Raw genomic sequence first — 10,885 nt, forward strand, 5'->3', positions numbered from 1 at the left:
TAGTTTTTAAAGTAGTATTTTTTTATTATCAATAGCGTTTGACAAAGGTGGACGTCAACAACATATCACATACTGTTGTCGTAGCATCCAACGCCATCACTATTTGCTAACTGTGACGTCATATTGGTGACGTTGGTGTCCACGTCAGCAAGATCATTTTTATCACGTCATAGCTAGGTTTTTCTGTATATATCTTGACAATGGTGAACCCTCGACATATTTAGCATGCAATTAATACAATACCGTATACAAGATTTATGTTAATCACATAGTTAACACGTAATTAACATCGTATCTAAGATAAAAAAAGGTCATGAACATGTAGTCTATATCCTACCAAATATAAATGTGCAATTAATTTATGTCTGCAATATGAACGCCCATCTTCTTACATATTTTTACCAAACATTTACATCCTACCCAATATGCTAATCACATCCTAGCTCACGATGCAGCGGCTAACTAGCAAGCTAGTAGAGCAAGTACAATAAGGAACAGTCAGCAGGCTGTAAGGATTAAAATACTATATTTTTGCTGAGTTGGATGAGATAGAAGAGGAGAGAGAAGGAAAACAGGTTCTTCGTGAAGAACCAGCTCTAGCACGTGCTCCTAGGTGCTTTGTGAAAATGAAAGATGAATCATATATGGTAAAATAGTATTTTTTATAGCCAATTATTATACAAATTAGCTATAAAATAAGCTATAAGACTGCTTATAGTTAGGAGTTGGCTATACTATTAACCATGCTTGTAGCCTAACCTGTGCATCACTTTTCGCACCTTCTGCCAGGAACGTGACAACTTATATACAAATATAAATATGTTGACCCGTTGACGCGCGGCGCCGCCTCCGGGGTCTCTCCTCTCATCATCCCACCATATGGGGCCATGCGTGCGGGGGGCCCACCGCGCAGGGGGGGGGGGGGGGGGGGGGGACGGCCCAAAAAGCGCATTTCTCGCATTATTATAAGAGAAAAACGGATTTCTCTTCCTTCTCCCGTCTCGCAGTCACTCGGCGGCCAACCGCGGCGCCCTCCCCCCACCCCAAACCCCCCCGTCCTCTCCCCGCGCCGGCCTCGCCGGAACCCTAGCCGCCGCGCCGGCGATCGAGGGCGATCGCATTGGCCGATGGCGACCCACCCGTACAAGTGAGCCCCCTCCCTCCCCCCCCTCCCCCCCCCCCCCCCCCCCCCCGCCGCCGATCTGATCGGTCCGCCGCCCCCGCCCCGCTGCGATTCGCGCTGATTCTGGGTTCCTGTCGCAGGAGGGGTTACCTGTGCGCGGGGAGCTCCTCGTTCGACGACCCCGACGTCGTCGAGGTGTCGCCGGCCGCCGCCGCCGCCGCCGGCGGGTGGAACCCCGCCCACCAGAAGAGGAAGCGGAGCCAGGTATTCATATACACCGTCCTGCCAGTCGTGCTCGTTTGAGTCGGCGGCGGATGCCCGCCGTAGGAATCTCTGGGTTGGTTAGACGATCCTGAATTTCGGTTCTTATTATCCCAGGTCGCGCATCCGGTCTTGTCTTGTGTAAGTACGTAGTTCGGAAACTCTAGTGGTGGTGTGGTGCCTCATTGTGTTTGCTGAGTTTTTTTTGTACAATATATCCTGCAGGCGTAGTTATTTTGTGAGTTGTGTGTTGGGTCCTGTGCTAGTAAGGTCCCATTTGCCGTCAAGATTGGGGAATTGTGGTTAATTCACTGGGGAAACTGGTAAATTTTTCACGTTTCGTTTCCTTGTTTAGCTCATACGCAAGGCAGGTACCCTGGGCCTGGGGTGACTCAGAATTGCGCCCTGTTTTTATCTCTTTAGTTATGGATGCCAATCAGTTTAGTTGGGAACTGAGTTGGTTCTCTGATGGTATGTGAGGAACACATGTTCCAACGAAATGTAGTGTGTCTTATACTCGTATATGGTCCAATGTTAATTATCCTATGTGGTTCCTAAATCCTTTGATCTCTTTGTGCATATCTGAGGTGCAGTTCACGGCTGCTGGATTGTGCCCCTTCTTGCTCTCATTGTGTAAATAGTTGTTAGCTATTTGGATCATGTTTGCACTTTGCACATCTTGTGTTTTTTACCTTATATCCTGTTCCATTGGTCTTGACGCTAAATAATACCATTATGTCCTCTCTCTATCATGCTTATGCTGTAGTTCTTATGAAATGCTATTTCTTTGACATACTGCTCTTTCAGAGCATTTGACTTGGTAACCTTACAGCTTGTGAGCACCTTGTGTGTTACTACTATGTTGCATGAAATTGAGTTATTGATGACAGAATCTTAACTAGAATTGCAGAAACCATTCTGGCTGGTTCATTGTTGCATGGCAACTGCCATTGTCCTTCTTCTGTATTTACTGTGTATATTATGTGTTTGCCAGGCTTGTGTTTTCATATATAGGATCAACTATGTTTGTGACTTCCCATATAACATTTTTCCTAATAAAATGCTATTGGGTTATAATGCTGTTTTTCTGCAATGCAAATTAATAGGTTGTTCCTCATGAAATAATTGAAATTGACGATGATCCTGATGGTGTTGTCATTATTGGTGAGAAAACACCAGTTGAAAAGAATAAACATTCAGTTGGATGTCCTCTTGTTTGGCCAAAGCATGTCAAGGTAAATACTCTCATGCCCTTCCCTTTCCATATTATTTGTTTGCCTACACCTCTTTGATAGATGCTTTCTCTGTGAACAATTTCAGTATAGTGTGGCTGGTGACACTGCCGGACCAAGCACCTATGCTTCAAACAGTGCTGCCATTATGGGTGGTTTTAAGAAAGTTACTGCCGAACCAAGCACCTATGCTTCAAACAGCGCTGCCATTATGGGTGGTCTCAAAGAAGTTACCTCCGGATCAAACACCTATGTTTCAAGCAGTACTGCCGTTAAGTATGCTTTCCATAAAAAATATGTGGAAACCACAGCCTACCATGATTATGATGACTACCATTTTGACGCATTCGAGGAAGAGGAAGACTTTGCTTACGAGGAAGATGACTACTACGAAAACTATGAGTTTGATGATACACTTTATGAGAGTGAATATAACTATAATCTATCTGCCAACTCTGATGGCTTGGATATCCCGCCTGCAGTGGATGCTCCTTCACTATGGCTGCAGAAGACTTCCGCTGAGATGTCGAATAATTCCAAACCCATCCCAATCTTGGATGATAAAGTTGATGAAAAATACAACACATTTAAGCAATTTGATACTGTTGATGGTCATAGTGATCATTATTTTGCGAAACCAGAGTTAAGGAAAGCTCTGGTAGTGAAGAAGGTAATGAATTTGACATGCCCTGTTCACCCTTTGCCATCTTATATTGGTACTAACCTGTCCTATTTACAGCCATCAAAAGACTGGGCAAAGCGCATTCAGCATGAGTGGAAAGTCTTGGAAAAAGACTTGCCAGGTAGTCAGCTCTTGCTTCATATGACCTTTTGTTTATAAACTTCCTCTTGGTACTAATATCTCCAATCAGTATCTTGCTGTCATTAGTTCAAATGTCTCCTGATGATGAAATGTCTTTTTTTTGGTTGGGATACACTGTAAGGGCATTTTATAATTATATTTTTGCTTTTCTCCCAATTTAATAGATACCATATTCGTGAGGGCCTACGAGGATAGAATGGACCTTCTTAGAGCTGTCATTATGGGTCCAGCAGGCACTCCTTACCATGATGGGCTCTTTTTCTTTGACATTTACTTCCCTCCGCAATATCCAAACACACCTCCAGTAAGACTTCACCTCCGTTAATGACTGTTTTTCCTTGTATCAGTTTGCCCTTAATCACATTGTTGTAATGAGTTAATTCTTTGCAGCTTGTTAACTACCGTTCTGGTGGGCTGCGGCTTAATCCGAACCTGTATGATTGTGGAAAGGTGTGCCTTAGCCTGTTAAACACCTGGGCTGGTAGTGGATGTGAGAAATGGAATCCATCGAATTCAACCATGCTGCAGGTCCTTGTCTCCATTCAGGCTCTGGTTTTGAACGCCAAACCTTATTTCAATGAGCCTGGGTATGCTAACTCAGCTAACACACCTGCCGGGGAGAAGAGATCCCTAACTTATAACGAGGACACCTTCCTGCTGTCCTGCAGGACGATGTTGTATTCTCTCCGAAATCCACCAAAGGTATGCATGCCCCTCTGCTTATCCTAGTCATTACTGCAAAAGCAAGTACTTGTTTCCTTATCCCATGCAACCATGTCTAGTTGATAACCCTTGTTTCCGAGTAGTGCATTTTATGTTGAAATTTACCGTCATACTTGTTCATATACTGCCCTGCACCCTGTGACTCTAATGTGGACTCGTCTCTTGTGCAGCATTTTGAGGATTTTGCCACCGGCCATTTCCGCAAGCACGCGCACAACGTCCTGGTGGCCTGCAAGGCCTACCTGGACGGCGCCCAGGTCGGGTGCCTCGCCGGGAACGGGGTGCAGGACGTGGACGAGGGCGACAAGAGCTGCTCGCTCAAGTTCAAGACCTCCCTCAAGAGGCTCTTTGAGGAGCTGCTGATGGCGTTCACGGTGAAGGGAGCAGACTGCGGCAAGTTCCTGTCGGAGAAGGCGAAGAAGTCGGCCGCCTCCACCTCCACCTCCAGAGGGCCGCCGGCAGACACCACGCTGAGGCTATAAGCAGTGGTCGCCAGCCGAGCCGAGCCAAAATGGTTAGCAATAATATCGTCCATGGAAGCGATTCTAGGGTTGTCGAGCCTAGCTGTAACTCCTGTCCTCGATGGTCCGATAGGAGGCGCGGGAGAGGGGAAAATCTGATTGTTTTTGTGTATAAATAGTCTTATATGTACATATGCGTCCCCCCGGCCTAGCTCTTCCGGTGAACATAATCCGTCAGTACGTTTAGGAACAAAGTATCATCATCGTGAGCACTCAGCACCATCCACCACCTGTGAGACTTTTATGATTAATGTCACCGTCCTAGGCTTAATATACATAATATCTGATGGAGTTTGTCAGCATGCCCTTGCCCTCACTCCTCCCTTGTCTGGGAGCTCAGGCAGTCACGCATGTCAAATTGTCTGTCAGTTCCGTGGTTGTTCCTGGTGTTCTTTGGGTGGTTTCGATGTGCCCGAGGCTGTGTGTTCTTGTCCTGTGTATGTGTGTCCAGAATCCAGACGGCAGATGATGGTCCATCACGTCTCAGGCAGATTTTCTTAACAATTCAGCCTTGGTCTTAATACATAGACGGCAGATGATGCTCCCACACGAAGATGAGAAGAGAAGAAACCATGAGGTAATTATGGCAGGATAGGAGCCTCGGTGTCATCGACGGATCCAAAATCATTTTGGCACTTTCCATTTTGATTCAGAAAGGAAGAAGAGGGCCATTAGAACATCGACAGATGTGCCGGCTGTGCAGCAAAGTCATTAGTAGTGTTGATGCCGTATATAAATAAAGTACAAACACACATATATATGGTGTGCCATATGGGCAGGGAAAGGTTCCCACCCACCATATCAGGCTCACTAAATTACACACGCCAGTGCAAGCAAATCAATGAAATGGAAACCAACCAAGCAAAAACTTCAAAAGCAAGATAATCCACTTATAGAAAGAAGAAAATAGCGTCTGTCCGGTCCATTTAATAAAATGAAGAAGAAAAAAACTCCCTCTCTAGTCAAACCTATTTCGTCCAAAGTCAAACCTATTTTTTAAAAGATCGAACAAGTGTATTGAGAAAACATTTATATCTAGGCTATAATAATACCATGGTGTTTCTATTGACATCGATTCGACACGGCCGCACAGGTCAATAACTTTTTCTGTAAATTCGATCAAACTTAGAAAACACCCCCTCCGTCGCGAATTATTTTTTTATAGAAATGTATGTGTCTAGACTAAAAATGTACGTGTCTAAATGCATCCGTTTCCGCGATAAGTAATTTAAGACGGATAAAGTATTTACCTGGAACAAAACTTATACACGTCTTTTTTACAGTAGGAAAAAAATTGAAAATATACTACCAACATAAAAGTGGAAATAAAATTGCCCATCTACCATGGCTTAAACCCCACATGACAGAGACTAGTCAATCCCCTCTCTCGCCGAGTCCTCTCCTCGCCACTTCCATCTGGTCTACACCAACAAGAGGGGAGAGGGGAAGGAAGGAAGGAAGGAAGGAGATCTCAATTCCCGCTCCCCGCCCCACCAATGGCGCCGTCGCCGCCGCTCCTCCTCCTCCTCCTCTTCCTGCTCCTGATCCGGGCGTCCGCCGCCGCGCCCCCTTCCTACTCCGCCCACTGCGCCGCCCCGCCCGCCGTGCCGGACCTCCCCGCGGGCGCCGGCCACTCCTCCCCCGCCCCGGCCCCCGCGCTCCAGCTCTCCTCCGGCTACTTCTCGGGCGGCGGGGACCGCCTCTTCGGCCCGGACGCCGCCCGCCTCCCGCGCTCCTTCGCGCTGCTCCCCACCTCCGTCCTTCGCACCGCCGACGCCTCCATCCTCCGCGTCTCCGCCACGCTCTCCTTCTCCGGCGGCGGCCGCCGCCGCGTCTGGCCTCCCCAAGGCGGCCGCAACCGCCGCCTCTTCGACTACGACGGCCAGTCGCACCGCTTCCGCCCGCGCCTCCCGCGCTTCGTCGGCCGCCGCGGCTCCCTCGTCTTCGACCTCGACGGCTACTACTCCTCCGCCACCGGGGACCTCTGCATGGTCGGCTCGGGCTCCGGCCGCGCCGCCGACGGGCGCCCTGTCGCCCTCCTCCCCGCCGTGCTCCGCCTCCGCTTCCCCAGCCCCGCCAACCTCACCAGCCCCTTCGTCACCGGCCATCTCCAGAGCACCGGCCCCGGCCCTGGCCTGTCCTTCGACCCCGTCTCGCTCCTCGCCTACGCCGAGGAGGGGTACGCCTACGCCGAGAGCGCCTCTTGCCCTCGCCCGCCCGCCGACGGCCGCGACGTCCGCCAGCTGTTCGGCGGGAGGGACTTCACGTGCCCCGGCCTCATGTCGCTGCTCAAGTCCGGGTTTAGGCTGGACTACGGCAACGGCGGCATGTCGGCCGCCTCCTCGCTGGGGATTCATCAGACGTACATGTTCGTCAACAGGGTGCACTGCTCGGCCGACGGCGCTGTGCGTGCCTATGTGGCCTTCTCCAACACGTCAGATTTGTCCAAGTTTTACTTGATGGTCACCGAGAAGGCGATTGTGGCAGAGGGTTTCTGGGATCAGAATGCTAACCGGCTTTGTCTGAAAGGATGCCATGTCGTAAACTCAGGATCATCCCGTGCAGAATTGGCGGTCGGCGAGTGTGGGATTGGGATGACCTTCTGGTTCCCTGGAGTGTGGTCGATCCAGGAGCGGAGCTTTTCTGCAGGGTCGGTCTGGAACACCAGCCTCAAAGGCGACGAGGGCATTGCCGGATATTCAACTGCAATCAGGGGTAACTTTGCCGGTTTGAAGTACAACTACACTAAGGTTGATGAGGCAATCAAGTATTACAAGCAGTATGGCCTGAACAAGAAGAGGAAGGGCAAGTTCCCAGATAGCAACACGTATCTAGACTTGGTGTTCCGGTTCCACTTGAAGAAAGGAGGTGGTTCTGGATACGCGTCACCGATCACAATCGGGTCAGTGTTCTCTGATGGGTACTCTTTTGTGCTCTCAAACCTTTCCACTCGCCCTGCAGTGCTGGAGAAGGAGAGGCTACTTAAGGTCAGCTATAATATCCGCTATGTTGGGAATTGGTCACTAGAAACATTTCAGCGTCAGCATATTTCGGCGGAAGGTGTCTATGACACCGAGACAGGCTCCTTGTGCCTGATCGCGTGTCGGGGGGCTAATGTCTCCTCCTCAGACTGTAAGATTCTGATAACTGCTCGCTTTGCTAGTTTGGACTCGAAAGCAACACAGCATGTTCAGGGGGAAATTAGAAGCTTGAGGGACAAGGCTGATCCTCTTTTCTTTGAAACACTGGAAATTTCTTCATATGGGATGTACATAGGCCAAGTGGAAGACTCAATATGGAGAATGGACTTGGAAAGCACCATGGCCCTGATCTCAATGACGTTATCGTGTGCTTTCATTGCTGTGCAGCTGTTCCATGTCAAGAAGGTCCCTGAAGCGCTTCCTGCCATGTCGATCACTATGCTTGTCGTGCTCGCTCTGGGTTACATGACTCCTCTCGTGCTCAACTTTGAGGCTCTTTTCAAGCACAGCAACAAACAGCCTGTTCTGTTCTCGGGTGGTGGTTGGCTTGAGGTGAATGAGGTCATGGTGCGGATCATCACAATGGCGACGTTTCTGCTGCAGCTGCGCCTTCTTCAGTTGGCATGGTCTGCGCGGTCTTCTGTGGATGGAAACAAACATGAGGCATGGGCTGCAGAGAGGAAAGTGCTCTGGATATGCTTGCCGCTGTACATCATAGGTGGAGTAGTAACTTTGGTCGTCCACATGATGACCAACCACAGCAGTAGAAGGATGCTGAGGCAAGTTGCCCGCTTAATGCCGCCACGACATACATTCTGGGAGGACATTGTCCCTTACGGGGGCTTAATGCTCGACGGGTTCTTGCTCCCACAGGTCATCTTGAATGCATTCTCAGCCTCCAAAGTCAGAGCCCTTTCCCCACTGTTTTACATTGGAGGCACCATGCTGCGAGCGCTGCCTCACGCGTACGATGCGTACAGGACTCATCACTTTGTGCGCAGCATGAGGCCATCTTACATGTACGCAAGCTCTCGTGACGACCTCTTCAGCCTCGCATGGGACATCGTCATACCTTGTGGTGCGATCCTGCTGGCGACGCTCCTGTTCTTTCAGCAGTGGCTCGGGGGCGCCTTCTTCCTCTGCTCCAAGAGCAGGAAGCCGTCGAGCGAATACGAGATGGTTTCCACGGTCAGCTCTTAGCAAGTTCCTACAGCTTCGTCGCAAGATGATTAAATGAATGTAGAGGAGGGGTTTACATATAGATTGAGGCATATTGTTTTTCCTGTTTCCTGATGGATGAATATCTACCTTACATTTGCGGCCTGTTTGGGGTGAAAACTTATACATACATGCATGTATACGGCAGAAGGAAACAAAGATCAGGCAAGGTTCGCAGTTCCTTTTCCTATTGCCGTAATCCGGTTTATGGTTTATCCTCGTTATTCTGGTATTCAGTCAAGGCTATCTAAGCCCAGGTGGATTTTCGGTCTGTGAATTCGTTGGAGTTTATCTGCATCTGTTCTTTCTGCGAGCTCTGGGTCTTCGTGTGTATGCTATGTAGTGTATGCATCTGAGACCTGTCTGTCTGTTTTCCTACTCACCCATATACAGTAGTTTCTTGACTCGTTGCTCCATGTGAGATGCATATTCAGCTCTACATATGATTAGTTTGGATAATGCCATTGTGACAGTTTTAAATAGTCGAAGTAAAGCACATACCCCTATTCAATCAGTTCAAACATATTCAAGATAGTTGTTATATTGGAGATACTTGTTGTTGGTGGTATATTATTAAGAGGGACAAACATATCCCCCCCACATAAAAAGTGCGCAAATGGGATAAAAAACAAATGTATGGTAGTTGCGTATTGATCGCAAAACCTGCATTTACCGTTCCAGTTTTTGCTTGTTGAAATTGTCTTGTAAAAAGACTTGCCAGGTAGTGAGCTCTTCCTTCTTATGATCTTTCTTACTAATAAACCTGCTCTTGGTACTAAATTTTCTGGTCAGTATCTTGCTGTAATTACTTCAAGTGTCCCTTATAATGAAATGTCCTTTCCCAGGTCAATTTTGGTATTCACCCAGGGCTAGCTAGCCCAGGTGGATTTTATGTCGGCGAATTCGTTGGAAGTAATCTGCATCTGTTTATTTCTGTGAGCTCTGCGTTTCTGTGTGTGTTTGCTGTGTAGTGTGCGCATATCACACCTGTTTGTTTGTACTGTTTTTCTACTCACCTGTAGTTTCTTGATTCAGTTGGTTCATGTGAGACTGCCTATTCAGCTCTGCACATGCATTGGTTTGGATACTGTCATTGCGATGGTTTCAAACAGTCTAACACAAACCACATGCCACACAATTCAATCAGTTCAAACAAATTCGAGATACTTGTTGGTGCTGCTATATGAAGAGCCAAAAACAGAGCCCGCCATAGAAACGTGCAAATGGGAATATAAAAAAAAAAATATGCATAGAAGTTCCGTTCCATCTTGATGCAAAATCTGCATCATCTTACAAGCATTCCGATTTTGGCTTTGTCCAGTGTGTTAAAAGCCACCGCTTGATGTAGACACCAAATAGAGATATTGATTTTTGAAGGGATGGTTGAGCTTTCAAATAAATAAAGATATAGGTTTCGACACACACAAAAAAGAGAGGAAGAGAAGAATGAAGTTCTGTTGACAATACACTAGTATATCTCTATTTGATAGCCATGATTCCTCTCCTGGATCTCGAATTCGAATTACAAGGATAAGAATGGAGAGAGGAGGAAGAGATACAACTCTCTAATGATATTTTCCTTCCCTATTTAACAGAGCCTGTGGCCCACTCCTTGGCTGCGTAGCGAGTGGGCGGGCGCCGAATCCTCTTGCTTGGTCCACTGTCAGCGACGGAGGTCGAAGCTTTGGCGACATGAAGTAGTCGAATTTTTGTCCAAAAGGACCATCTCTCGAAACGATTTGCTAAAAAGAACCACATACGGTATCCAAAGACAAAAAAGACCCCTCCTCGCATGGCGGCAGGCGCGCCAGGCGACATGTGGCACCTGCCGCCGCCAGCCGAGGCGGCTGAGCATGACCACAAATAAAATGAGAGGCTCTCAAGCATGGTTCCAAAGTCTGCATGTGGTGTCTTCATGCATGGCTCCAAAGTCTGCATGTGGTGTCTTCATGCATGGCTCCAAAGTCCAAGCGCATGCAGGGCATACGGCCGGCCGCCTGGCA

General features: G+C 48.2%; 2 protein-coding genes across 2 annotated transcripts; both read left to right on the forward strand.

The window, feature by feature from the left end:
- The first annotated feature begins 1,041 nt into the window (after positions 1–1,041).
- LOC123449813 (putative ubiquitin-conjugating enzyme E2 38) lies at positions 1,042–4,985 on the forward strand. Its single transcript, XM_045127156.1, has 8 exons — positions 1,042–1,147; positions 1,264–1,387; positions 2,491–2,619; positions 2,705–3,286; positions 3,356–3,419; positions 3,604–3,743; positions 3,830–4,141; positions 4,333–4,985. The coding sequence occupies exons 1-8, from the start codon at positions 1,128–1,130 to the stop codon at positions 4,642–4,644; spliced, it is 1,683 nt and encodes a 560-aa protein (XP_044983091.1). The 5' UTR covers positions 1,042–1,127; the 3' UTR covers positions 4,645–4,985.
- A 1,082-nt stretch (positions 4,986–6,067) lies between these two features.
- LOC123449806 lies at positions 6,068–9,070 on the forward strand. Its single transcript, XM_045127145.1, has one exon. The coding sequence runs from the start codon at positions 6,180–6,182 to the stop codon at positions 8,862–8,864; it is 2,685 nt and encodes an 894-aa protein (XP_044983080.1). The 5' UTR covers positions 6,068–6,179; the 3' UTR covers positions 8,865–9,070.
- The last annotated feature ends 1,815 nt before the right edge of the window (positions 9,071–10,885 follow it).

Source organism: Hordeum vulgare, chromosome 1H (genome assembly GCF_904849725.1).
Source record: "Hordeum vulgare subsp. vulgare chromosome 1H, MorexV3_pseudomolecules_assembly, whole genome shotgun sequence".
Taxonomy (NCBI): Eukaryota; Viridiplantae; Streptophyta; class Magnoliopsida; order Poales; family Poaceae; genus Hordeum; species Hordeum vulgare.